Here is a 10,766-nt window from a genome sequence, read left to right as displayed (position 1 = left end):
ACAATCACGCACCACCCTGCTCTGCCAATCTTTTGTATTTTTTGTAGAGACAGGGTTTCACCATGTTGCCCAGGCTGGTCTCAAACTCCTGGGCTGAAGCAATCCACTCACCTTGGCCTCCCAAGGTGCTGGGATTACAGGCGTGAGCCACCACGCCCAGCCCATTTCTTTGGTTTTCTTTTCTTTTCTTTTTCTTTTTTTTTTTTGAGACATGGTCTTGCTCTGTCACCCAGGTTGGAGTGTGGTGTGGTGGCGCACAATCACAGCTCACTGCAGCCTCAACTTCCACCTCCCACCTCAAGCAAGCCTCCCACCTCAGACTCCTGAGTAGCTGGGAGTACAGGTGTGAGCCACCATGCTCAGCTAACTTTTTAATTTTTTTGTAGAAACAGGTTCTCACTATGTAGCCCAGGCTGGTCTCAAACTCCTGACCTCAAGTGATCTTCTTGCCTCGGCCTCCTGTGGTGGAACTACAGGCATGAGCCACTGCACCCAGCCACACCTGCATGTTACGTGAAGAAGTAATGCCTAACCTGAATGTGGCTTGTCACACTTCAGTTACAGGCAGGAGCATTGTCGTCCGACCTGGGTTCATCCTGGGTCTGCTGTTCACTAGCTGTGTGTCCATGAGTGAGTTCCCTTTATCCTTCTGAGCCTCAGCTTGCTCATCTGTAAAATGGAGTCCAGTGACACCTCCCTGGCCATTCTCCAGGTTGCTGTGGGGATACAATGATTCAGTCCAGCACACAAGAAGCATCTGTGAGCTGTAAGGGCCTGAACAGAAAAAGGGTTCATATTGCCATGACTTTGGGCTAGGGTGGGGCCTTCCCACACCCTCGAATCATACCAGAGTCGATGACAGTGGCTGTGCGTGGAAGCCACCTCCTTTTTAATCTTACAGCTGACAAGTAGAGAGGGTAGCCCTGGTATCGTTTTCATCTTTAGCCTCGCCCCTGGGGGAGGGTGACAGAGAGGCCAGGGAAGCCCAGTGGAGCCCAAATCTTGCTCCTCTCCTAACCTGGAGCTCCTCACTGGCCTGACCATCCAGTACTGAGGACCCCTCCGGTGGTCAGAACACAGGTCCCAGATCTGTCTTTCCTTTCTTTCTTTTTTTTTTTTTTTTTTTTTGAGACAGTCTTGTTCTGTCGCCAGGCTGGAGTGCAGTGGTGCAATCTCAACTCACTGCAACCTGTACCTCCCAGGTTCAAGTGATTCTCCTGCCTCAGTCTCCACAGTAGCTGAGACTAAAAGCACGCACCACCACGCCTAGCTAATTTTTGTATTTTTAGTAGAGACGGAGTTTCGCCATGTTGGCCAGGCTGGTCTTGAACTCCTGATCTCAGGTGATCCGCCCTCCTCGGTCTTCCAACGTGCTGGGATTACAGGCGTGAGCCACTGTACCCAGCCCCAGACCTGTCTTTACTCCCCACCACCCTGACTCCATAAGCCTCCCCTCTACCAAGCTGGGAGCCTGCCTTTGAGTTGGCTTTGCACACAGACACCATCTTAGGTATTCCCACAGCCCCCAGGTCCTGGTCACTCATTAGCCATGTCAGTCTCTCCATCCTAAGTTCTTTATTTGTGTAGATATGGGGACACCAGGACCAGAGAGCTGATGTTACCAGCTCAGTGTCACACAGCACATCTGAGCATCAGTCCCCAAATCCCCAGAATGCTAGATGGCTCCAGCTCTTCCTCACGGGAATGCTTTTTCTTTGCCTTCTTTCTCAAAGCTTCCCTCTGGCTTCCCTTTTGATTTCAGTGGGTTGTTCCCACCCCAGGGGCACCTGCATTTTATTGTTTTGTTGTTGTTGTGTGTTTCTCTTCCCTTTGGCTTCCCCCGCCTGCTTTTTTTCTTTTTTAAGACAAAGTATTACTCTGTTGCCCAGGCTGGAGTACAGTGGTGCAATCTTGGCTGACTGCAACCTCTGCCTCCCGGGTTCAAGCAATTCTCCTGCCGCAGCGTCCCGAGTAGCTGGGACTACAGGCATGCACCACCATGCCCCACTAATTTTTGTATTTTTAGTAGAGACAGGGTTTCACTGTGTTGGCCAGGCTGGTCTTGAACTCCTGACATCGTGATCCACCTGCCTCGACCTTCCAAAGTGCTGGGATTACAGGCACGAGCCACTGCACCCAGCCGCCTTTGGCTTTCAAGCATGGACAACCCCTTTGAAGCCCCCAAGCCCCAGAGTGCTGGGCTGGAGTCTCCTTCCCGCTCTGAAAGCCATCCTCATTCTTCTCCTCACTGCCACAGACTGAGAAGCCCCTTCCTCAGGTATCTTGCCCTCTGGGGTGTGGGCCAGGCAGTGCTGATGCCTGAAATAACTGCATAGCCACTCACACCATGGATACCCTCTCTCCCACTGCAACCCCAGGACATGACCAAAGCCATCCTGCTATAGAACACGGTCCCTTTTTGCCTCTTATGCTTGGAGAAACCTCCCCTAGCCCCCATCAGAAGGAAGCTCTACATCTTGAAACCTCCCCGCCCCCCGCAGGCCCTATGGCAGCATTGATCTCTGCCTGCCTCTGTACTGACGGGGTGTGTGTGCGTGTGTGTGTGTGTGTGTCTGTCTGTCTGTCCCCACTAGCTCGTGAGCTCCATGACAGCAGAAACCACGTCTTGCTCCTCTGTGTCTCCACTGCCTGTCACAGAGCCCGAGCTCAAAACCAAGTTTCTTGAATTTAATTGAACCTAAAGCTGGGTGGTTTGGGGGTCACAAACCTGGACTCCATGGCTACCAAACCATGATAAGAGCTTCAAGACCAACAGAGGAGAAAATGAAGAAGGAAGGGAACCCCTCCTTGGCCCCTTCCTCCTCAGCAGCTGGATTCCCATCTCTCAGGTCTTCCCACCATTGGCATGGCTGGGCCACACTTGGCTGAGAAGCTAAAGTGGAGGAGGCCGGTCAGAGAGACATCAGGTCTGTGTTGGTGACTTGTCTCTTGCATGAGTTCACTTAATGACCAATTTCATGGGAAATCCTCTCTTCTCCATCTCCACCCTCAGTATGGGTGACTGGGGCTGACCCAAACTAGAAAAAGGACAGAGGGACCCCAATTAAGTAATGGCTGGAGACAGCGCCAGGTAGGAGTGGATGGTCTCTTACCTAGGGTGGTATGGAGAGGACTCAGTCTTCCTACAGGAGAGCAAGGAACAGAACTCCAGACCAGCCAGAGAGACACTCAGATCTTTCTAAAGTGTTTACTTGAGACTTATCTTCAGGGAGCTGAGATTACAACAAGAAAAACCAAAGTGGCCAGGCACAGAGGCTCATGCCTGTAATCCCAGCACTTTGGGAGGCTAAGGCAGGTGGATCACCTGAGGTCAGGAGTTCGAGACCAGCCTGGACAACATGGTAAAATCCAGTCTCTACTAAAAATACAAAAATTAGGCTGGGCATAGTGGCTCAAGCCTGTAATCCCAGCACTTTGGGAGGCTGAGGCGGTCAGATCACCTGAGGTTGGGAGTTCGAGACCAACCTAACCAACATGGAGAAACCTCATGGAGAAACTCTACTAAAAATACCAAATTAGCCGGGTGTGGTGGCTCATGCCTGTAATCCCAGCTACTTGGGAGGCTGAGGCAGGAGAATCACTTGAACCTGGGAGGTGGAGGTTGCGGTGAGCCGAGATTATGCCATCTCACTCCAGCCTGGGCAACAAGAGCAGAACGCTGTCTCAAAAAACAAAACAAACAAGCAAAAACCAAATTAGCTGGGTATGGTGGCATACACTTGTAGTCCCAGCCGCCCAGGAGGCTGAGGTAGAAGAGTCGCTTGAACCCAGGAGGTGGAGGTTGCAGTGAGACGAGATCGCGCCATTGCCCTCCAGCCTGGGTGACAGAGCAAGACTTTGTCTCAAAAAAAAAAAAAAAAAAAAAAAAAGAATAATCAAAGTAAGGCAACAAGAGAGGGATAAAAGACTACAAATAGTGTACACTGCTTGGGTGATGGGTGCACCAAAATCTCACAAATCACCGCTAAAGAACTTACTCATGTAACCAAACACCACCTGTTCCCCAATAACCTATGGGAATAAAAATTATAAAAACTACTTAATGCCAGATACATGCTGAGAAAATTAAACTGAAATAATTTGTTTCACTTAAAAATAAAACAAAACAAAAAAAACAAAGTAACCTCAGGCTGAGGCTGGCAGGGCGCAGAGACTGGGAACCCAGACCTCTCAGAATCACCTCTGGTGCTTTTGTAATCAGAGTCAGCTTTGTGGATGGTTGCCTGGAGGCAGGCGCATGGCTGAGGTGGCACCGCAGGTCCTGGATACTTCATCTGGACAGTTGGCCTTGGGGTATGGGGGGACCAAGGCGGGAATACTCTCCTGGGAGGCCCTGAGTCTGGGAGGCAGCACTGCTGTCACCACCCCACTGCTCTTCTGGCTGCCTGGGTGACTCAGGACCTGCCAGCGGGCCCGAATGTGCTGGGACAAGTCTCAGCCTCCCCTCCTTCCCCACACGCCTCCTCGCAGCCTAGCGGGGACCAGGCTTCCCCCTTCCATCCTCATCTGGAGGTTGGCTGCAAGCTGTCAGGCCCGTGGGCCACTGCTGGCTGCTTCCCCAAGCCCTGCCCAGCCCTGTCCCTGGGCAGATCAGAGCCCTCCCTGGGGACCCAGATGGCTGGCAGCATTCTAACAGGTCATTCCCCTAGGGTGAGATCCTGGGGTGCTGTGGGGCAGGCACTCATACCTGACACCCACAAGCCTCACTGGTGTCCTAACAGTTGGGCAGCACGGATATGATTATCCCCATGTTTCAGTTGGAGAAACTGAGACCCACAACCTCCACAGTCTCAACTCAAAAGCAGGCCTCTTGATTCCTGCTCTCCTTCCTAGACCCCACACCCAGGACCACGGGCTGGAGGCAGGAGGGAACCACAGACTGATACACTTGTGGAGTTCGGGTGGAGGCAGCCATCTTGGGTCAAATAGGCCGAATCCAGTCCTCTCTCAAGCTGGGGCTTGGCCTCTTGGGACTGGACCAGCTTTGTCTACCAGACCGAGGGAGGGAGAGGTTGCTGGGAATAAGCAGGTTCTGGGTTCCCAGGGAAAAGGAACCCTGAGGACCTCTATTAGGCCTTTCAGTGTCAGAGGCTGAGGCTCACTTAGCCACCCTTGGTCTTGTATGTTCCTGTGGGGTCGGCTTTAGACTTCTCTGAACAGTTCTTCTGCACCTTAACATCTCACAGGGTCAGGAATGAGGAGCAGTAATAAATCTCGGGTTAATCCATTATGTTCTAGCCTTGTGCTTAAGTCTTGATCTGCAGAATGTCAAGTCTCCTGCACTCAAGCCTGTGAGCCAGTTTCATGTCACCTCCTTTCCTCCTGGAAGATGAGGATATTGGGTTGAGAGCAGCTAGAACCCTGTCCAAGGTGAGTAGCAGCACTAGGGTTTGAGCCTAGGTCTGCTGGCTCCTTAATATTGGGATCCAGACTTGACTTAAGGGCCCTGGCTTTGAAGGGGAAATTGAGCCTGTCACGAAGATCCCTCCAGGTGCCCTGGCTACAGCTCCCCTCCTCTCCCACCCTGTGGCCCCAAGTCTTTCTTCCTCCCTTCCCTCCCTCCATAGCTCAGAACCACTCCAGAGTAACCTGGGCTGGCAAGGGTTAAGTCACCTCCTGCTGGCCTGTGTTGTCTGCCTGCTTTGCTGTTTGCCAGGGCTGCACCTGTTGTAGCCCTATAGTTTTGATGAGGTTGGCAGGGAGTGACAGCTCGTATGGGCATGGTAAACATGCCACCTGCCTGCTCAGTGCTGCCAGAGCAGTAATGTGCCAATTCCAGCACAAATTCTTAGCTACTCCCTCCCTAGTGGATCCAGGCTGAGGGGGGCATACCAGCCTGGCTGAGACCTCCAGACCCTCAGGTAAGGGGCTGGGACCTGCATGACAGATGCTCTGGAAAGGACCTGCCTTTTGGCCCTGCATTATGAAGGAGAATGGTCCCCAGCAGAGGAGGCAACCCCAGTGAAGGAGGCCAGGTTGAAGTGGGGACAATGCACTCCCTTTTTCTTCTCTTTTTTTTTTTTTTTTGAGACGGAGTCTCGCTCTGTCGCCCAGGCTGGAGTGCAGTGGCCGGATCTCAGCTCACTGCAAGCTCCGCCTCCCGGGTTTACGCCATTCTCCCGCCTCAGCCTCCCGAGTAGCTGGGACTACAGGCGCCCGCCATCTCGCCCGGCTAATTTTTTGTATTTTTTTAGTAGAGACGGGGTTTCACCGTGTTAGCCAGGATGGTCTCGACCTCCTGACCTCGTGATCCGCCCGTCTCGGCCTCCCAAAGTGCTGGGATTACAGGCTTGAGCCACCGCGCCCGGCCCCTTTTTCTTTTTTTTTTTTTAAATTTGAGACTGAGTTTCACTCTTGTTGCCCAGGCTGGAGTGCAATGGCACAATCTTGGCTCACTGCAACCTCTGCCTCCCAGGTTCAAATGATTCTCCTGCCTCAGCCTCCCCAAGTAGCTGGGATTATAGGCATGTGCCACCACACCCGGCTAATTTTGTATTTTTAGTAGAGATGGGGTTTCACCATATTGGTCAGGCTAAGCTCAAATTCCTGACCTCAGGTGATCCACCCACCTCGGCCTCCCAAAGTGCTGGGATTACAGGGGTAACCCACCATGCCGGGCTGCACTCCCTTTTTTCCAAAGGGCGAGAAAGCTCAAACACAAACAAGGAAGCATCAGTGAGCATCAGCGTTCCGGATGGGCAGGGCTTTATTAGACACGTTGTCATGATAAGGCAAACACAGGCTGGTGTTCTGTCCTTTTTGCAGATGACCCTGTGTAGCTGGGGCTGGTCTTCCCCCACCTCCTCTGTTCACTGTCAGTCTCAGGATCAGCTGAGCATGCCCGCCACCCTCCCTCCCTTTTTCCTCCTCCCTTTCAGTGTGGGCTGTGGTTGGCAGTGACATTTAATTCAGGGAAGGCACCTGACCTTGGGGAGGAATGTGGGAAATGTCTGCAGACTGGGGCAGTCACCCCCCACCTGGAGCCCAGGAATGTGGGCTCTAGGCCACCTGCGGCCCCCAAGGGAGGTGAGTGCAGGGTCCAGGAATGACACTGTTGGAAGACCCTGGCAAGGTCACCTAGTGAAACGCCTACATTGTACAGAGGGTGAGGATGAGCCACTAATGCCCAGCCCCGTGGCACCAGCACAGCCTTCTCTCCAATCTGGTGATGGCACTGTCCCTGACTCTTGGTGTCTCCTCAAGCCTGAGGCCACAAGTACAGCGGCAACTTTTGATTTGTCAGACCCACAGAACTGCAGAAAGTCCAAGCCCTTCGGAGTGAGCTGCTGCACATCCTCTATCACTGATGTGGCGACTGAGGTGCAGACAGATGTGAGTTGGCTGCCATCTACTCACTGTGGGCCAGGACCCAGGTCTCTGGGGTGGGTGCATTTCCCACCATCCCTCCTGTTCCCGATGCTGGAAGTCAGCATCTCCTCTTCATCCCAGCAAGGAGATTCAGGTGGCCTCTCCGAAACTCCCACAGGATTACTGCTGGGAGTGCAGTGCCTTCTGGGGTGCCCATCTGTGTGAACTGCCGGGAGTGGGCTGTGCAGCCACAGAAGGCCTGGTCACTACACCCAAGCCCACGCTCCAGCACTTGGAGAGCAGGTGCCCTGTGCTCTGGCTGACCGCTGAGAAAACCAAGCTAACTCCAGCAGCTGCCTTCTTTGGGGCTGCACTGGGAGAAAAGGTTAGAGTAAGGACTCTGCTGCCCTCTCGTGGCCCCACTTGGGCATTGCTGCTGTCATTCAGGCTGCTGGCAGCTCAACTGCTCTGAGCTATGGAAATCTCTCTCCTAATTGCCCTCCCATGGACTCCAAGAGGCCTGGATGGGGTATATATCATTCCTCCTATCACACCACTTAGGCCATGCCTTGTTCCTTGTCAGATCCTGGAGGAAGAGGGCCTCAGGTCAACAGATGACGCCTGGCCTATGTTACCCAGAATGCTTGGGTGTGGGGAGACACCTGGTGGTTCCCACAGACACAACCTAATCAACCAACACCAGACAGGATGGTTTGAAAATTTAGAGGATATTTATTTCTCAGGAAGGTGCACAACAGCTGGCAGGCACTGCTTTCCCTGCTCTAGGGGATTCCTCTCTCCTTTTCCAAGAAATCCCCTCTCTTCTTGGAAGTGCCCATGGGAGGCTGGGATGTGAAAAACCATACACAACACTCCAGAGCCTTAAAAAAATAAAACAACAACCTCCTCCACATGAATACACACTTACAAAATAAATAGACAGATAAAAGAGGCCACACGCCTCCCATCCCGGCTGTAGGGCTGCTTGGGGAGAGAAGGGCTGGGTGGCTTGGTCCCACTTCTCCCAGCCAGGATGATCCAGAGGCTAAATGGAATGGAAGGGCCCTGGCTTCAGAGAGGACAGGGCAGGACCTCTCCCGGTGCTCAGCAGAGAAGACGCTAGGAGCATGGGTAGGGAACAAAAGAACAAATAAATAAATAAATAGAACCCAACAGCACTCCCAGAGGCCTAAGGGCTTAGAGTGAGGCTCAGGGGGGCCCTGGGGCCTATTTCCCTGAAAATAGCAGATCCAGTACAGGCAGAAAGAACAACAGGGAAAACACAAGCCACACCCACCTGGCCTGCAGAGCCCAGCCCCAGAAGGAGGCCACAAGTCAGCTCTACAGGGAGGAGGGGTGGGGTTGGGGGTGCTGAGCTCCACACTAGCTGCTCTGAGCCTGCTCTCTGGCTCTAGAGGTGCCTGAAGGCTAGGGACCCTCCCATCCCTGTGTTCTCTGAGGCCAGCAGAGCCTCCTCCCTCACTCTCCAGCCTTCATCCTCACCATCTCCACCAGAGGAAACCGTAGCTATCTCTGAGGTGGGCTCTTTCCTAGGAAAGTTGAGGCAGAGCCCTCTCCTCTTATTCTTAATGGCCTTCCTGACCCGGGGCATCCTGAGGGTCAGCTGGGAGAAGTCCTTGTGTAACTATAAATAATCAAAACAATCCAATCCCGTGTCCACCTCTGCTCCACTTGGCCACAGGTGCCCCACTATATCCAGCCAGGGCTGCGTTCTAAGCTCCCTTCAGGCCAATAGGGAGAAGGTGTCAGAAGCAAGTACAGAGAAGGGGGCAGGAGCTGCTGGAATGGACAGTTTGGGCAGGAGGCCAAACTGGACACACGAAGAAGCCCAAGGGTCCCTCCTGGAGCAGTGTGGCCAGCTGGGGGCCGGAGAGCACAGGGTCGGCATGGCTGGCCACTCAGCTGGGCAGCAACACGTGCTCCAGGAGGTAGGTGAGGGAGTCCCAGTGCTTCCAGAGGAGGAACAGGACGAGGACCAGGAGGGCGGTGCTGGTGATGCGCAGGCGTGTCTTCATGAGGGGTGTGATGAAGTTGGCGACGGTGGACACGAACACCAGCAGCACGGCCATGAGCGCCAGGATCACATTGATGAACTTGCCCAGCAGCGCCCGTGCGTTGGCGTTCTCCACGCCCTCCAGCTGCACCACCTGCTGCTGTTGCTGCTGCAGCTCCAGCTTGGTGACCCGGGTCAGGCAGGACTCCACGGCCTCCTGCGGGGGCAGAGGGGCTGGCATGTGGGTGCTCAGGATGGGCAGGACCCCTAGCCTGAAAATCTACCTACCCCACTGGGAAGGTGCCTGTAACGAAGCCTCCTCTCCAAAGGCCAGGAGGAGTGGAGGTTGACTAGCTGTAACTTGGGTCAGAGCCCTTTAAGGATGACTCTCTGGGGAGGATGCTAGGAAATGAGAGTCTTGATTACTAGGGATGGAGAGGAGCTGGCCCGATCCCAGCTAGCTCCCTCTTGAGGCAGGCTGGAGCCTGGGAACTCCAATTACTCATTTGCAAGGCTGCCATCAAAGAGGTAGGGGGCATGGCAGCCCTTGCCCTGTGGGCTTGCCTCTGCACAGTGCATGCTCTCAGCTTCAGGCCTGTCTTGCTCATCTACACTCGGCCCCCGCTAGGCTGCCCTCTTTGTCCACGTGCCTATCTGCCCCGGCCAACAGGCCAGCCTGTGTCTATCGTGCCCCACCAGACAAGAATCCTAACCCTCTGGCTGCTGCCGGCTCTACCAGCACATCTGGGGCCTCCCACGGTTGCCCTGGCCATACCTGGATGTCCCGCGCCCTCTCATAGGACTGGTAGGCCACCTTCTCCTCCATGCTGGCCAGCTCCTGCTTCAGGTTCGTCATCTCGTTCTGGTGAAGCTCAGTCAGGTCGTTGAGCTGCTCCTCCAGCCGCTCATACCTGGCGGAGGGAGAGAGTGACAGCAGTCCTGGCTCCCAGAGCCTCCCTTCTCTCCCATGGTTGATTCATTCATTCTCTCAATAAACAATGACTCAGCCCACCCGATGTGTCCAGCTCTGCTCTGTTCTAATTTTAACAGCAACAACAATGAAGCTACTCTTTACACAGCACTTAGGTGCAGGCATTGTGCTAAGCGTCTTGCCTACATGACCTCATAGGATCCTCCCTGCAATCCCGTGAGATAGGTGCCAGTGTCCTCTCCATTTTACAGCGGAGAAGACTGAGGCGTGGAGGCTGAGGAGCTGCCTAGGATCACACAGCTCATGAAGGGAGGAGTTAAGGATTGGCCGACTTCAACCTGGGCTCTTAAGCCTTGGGCTCAGATGCTCTCTGGGTACCAGGGATACATGGGTGTGGAGGACACAATCCCCGCTCTGAAGGCACAAAATAGTGTAAGATGACTATTATGTGAGGAGTGGATAATTTTTAGGTGGGGCTCCCCTTCAATCTTC

The 10,766-nt window shown here is 53.8% G+C and overlaps 1 protein-coding gene across 5 annotated transcripts in view; it reads right to left on the bottom strand.

The window, feature by feature from the left end:
• Positions 1-8,038: 8,038 nt before the first annotated feature.
• The window catches only part of TMCC2 (transmembrane and coiled-coil domain family 2), a 44,596-nt gene continuing 41,868 nt past the window's right edge, over positions 8,039-10,766 (bottom strand). For all 5 annotated transcript variants that reach the window (XM_033199319.1, XM_033199321.1, XM_033199320.1 and 2 more), the window contains 2 exons: positions 10,119-10,254; positions 8,039-9,560 (listed from right to left, as the gene is read on the bottom strand). In XM_033199319.1, the coding sequence (XP_033055210.1) occupies positions 9,249-9,560; positions 10,119-10,254 (448 nt within the window). In that variant the 3' untranslated portion in view covers positions 8,039-9,248. The remainder of the gene's footprint in view (positions 9,561-10,118; positions 10,255-10,766) is intronic.

This window comes from Trachypithecus francoisi, unplaced genomic scaffold, assembly GCF_009764315.1.
Source record: "Trachypithecus francoisi isolate TF-2019V2 unplaced genomic scaffold, Tfra_2.0 Lachesis_group5, whole genome shotgun sequence".
Taxonomy (NCBI): Eukaryota; Metazoa; Chordata; class Mammalia; order Primates; family Cercopithecidae; genus Trachypithecus; species Trachypithecus francoisi.
The sequence above is the reverse complement of the archived record's forward strand: the minus strand, read 5'-3'. Positions and strand labels throughout refer to the sequence as shown.